The sequence below is a fragment of the Trichoplax adhaerens genome, genomic scaffold, assembly GCF_000150275.1.
Source record: "Trichoplax adhaerens TRIADscaffold_2306 genomic scaffold, whole genome shotgun sequence".
Lineage (NCBI taxonomy): Eukaryota > Metazoa > Placozoa > Uniplacotomia > Trichoplacea > Trichoplacidae > Trichoplax > Trichoplax adhaerens.
In genome coordinates, this window is record NW_002061774.1 from 1 (window position 1) to 1655 (window position 1655).

Sequence of the window (1655 nt, forward strand, 5' to 3'; positions counted from 1 at the left end):
CTCAGTAGGATCCAAAATCAGCTACTCTAGGATCTGATAGCTGTAATGTAGGCTAAGAGATATAAGCTAAATATTNTTAAATATTTACCATTTCTAAAAACGTAAAATATACGAAACTGATTCGACGAAGCTTAAATGGAAGCTTAATTTGCAGGACGTCGCTGATTTCTAATATTATNTGCGGCGTGGACTGAAAAACTTTAACTACCGCTATCACGATGATTTCCGTTACACTTAGTGGTCAGAGTCAGAGGATATTGTACTGTGTGGCATTTACTATACATTACAGTACAGTACAGTACAGTACTGTACTGTACGTTTCAGTGATATACAGTACTGTACTGTACAGTACAATGAGAACCTGTAATTTTGTAGTCGGCATACAGTACAGTACTGTACACTGTACAGTACTGTATTCAAAGTTTTAAACACGACCATGCTGAAACGTCTCAAACTATGGTATTCACTTACTAGAACTCATATTCATAATTTCAGCTAATTCTATAAAGATTTTAGTGTGCACCTAAACAGTACATCATGCTGAAATACACTTCTAACTCTGCGTACTGTCGCCGCTTTTCCTACCGTTTAATGTACTGTAGACTGTAGGATGAAAATAGTATCAATGTACTGTACAGTACAGTACTGTAGGCTTGATAGCACGAGGGTGGATGTACTGTACTGTACCCGCGTGATCTTTTTCGTTCCAGTACAGTACAGTACAGTGTACAGTACTGTACTGTACAGTACATTGTTATAATTAATTAATTTATTTAATGCGATCATACGGTAGGTACAGTACTGTACTGTACTATCACATCACAATTAAGCACATTATAGTACGGTACTGTACAGTACCGAGCTCGTATTACAGTACTTACTTATCCACTGATTTAACTTGAGGTTCACTGTACAGTACAATTATAATTTGTGATATTACAACTATGGGTAGGGTAAGAAGGAAAAGAGTGCATAAGAACATCAAAGACATTAAAAAGAAGGCTCGTACAAGGCATAAAACTAAAGATATTGATCAAATACATCAGGACTTGAGGAATGAAAATGCGAGAAAATTACTACAACAGTCTCCTGATATGGATCTGCCAGGATTAGCACAGTTCTACTGCTTAGAATGCGCGTAAGTTTTACCGCCAATGGACATTTCTGTACACAGTGCGTTGTACCTACTCGAATATTATTGTAATTTGTATAATTACGGGTATCATATTATATTATGCGATTTAATTTATACAAACTGTGGTGCACTGTACCGTGGGTAAACCTGTAAGCACTCACATACTGTACAAGTGCCAGTCAATATTATCGAACTGAAAACGAATTATTATATGCTATCTCGTCATTTTTTTATGCTTCCAGGAGATATTTCATTGACCAGAAGGCGTTAACCGACCATAAGAAACAAAAAGTGCACAGGAATAGGTATCTAATTTGTTATCCTTTACGAAGAATGTAAATATTTTAGCAAGGATTACTTTCAGTGATAACTTCTAAATTCGTAATGCTGTATCATTATGTCATACATTTTACTCAAAATACGTTTTGTGACTTATAAAGGATTATTGATTTCAATATCGTTTATTAGAAAAATAGTTTTTCCCTTAGGTTATTAAACATATGCTTGGAATATCGATGAA

General features: G+C 35.1%; 1 protein-coding gene across 1 annotated transcript; it reads left to right on the top strand.

Moving 5' to 3' along the window:
• Positions 1–944: 944 nt before the first annotated feature.
• Positions 945–1474, top strand: TRIADDRAFT_34957 (uncharacterized protein; the record flags this gene model as incomplete). The annotated part of the gene is made up of 2 exons (XM_002118886.1): positions 945–1138; positions 1378–1474. The coding sequence occupies 2 exons, from the start codon at positions 945–947 to the stop codon at positions 1472–1474; spliced, it is 291 nt and encodes a 96-aa protein (XP_002118922.1).
• Between the last annotated feature and the right edge of the window lie 181 nt (positions 1475–1655).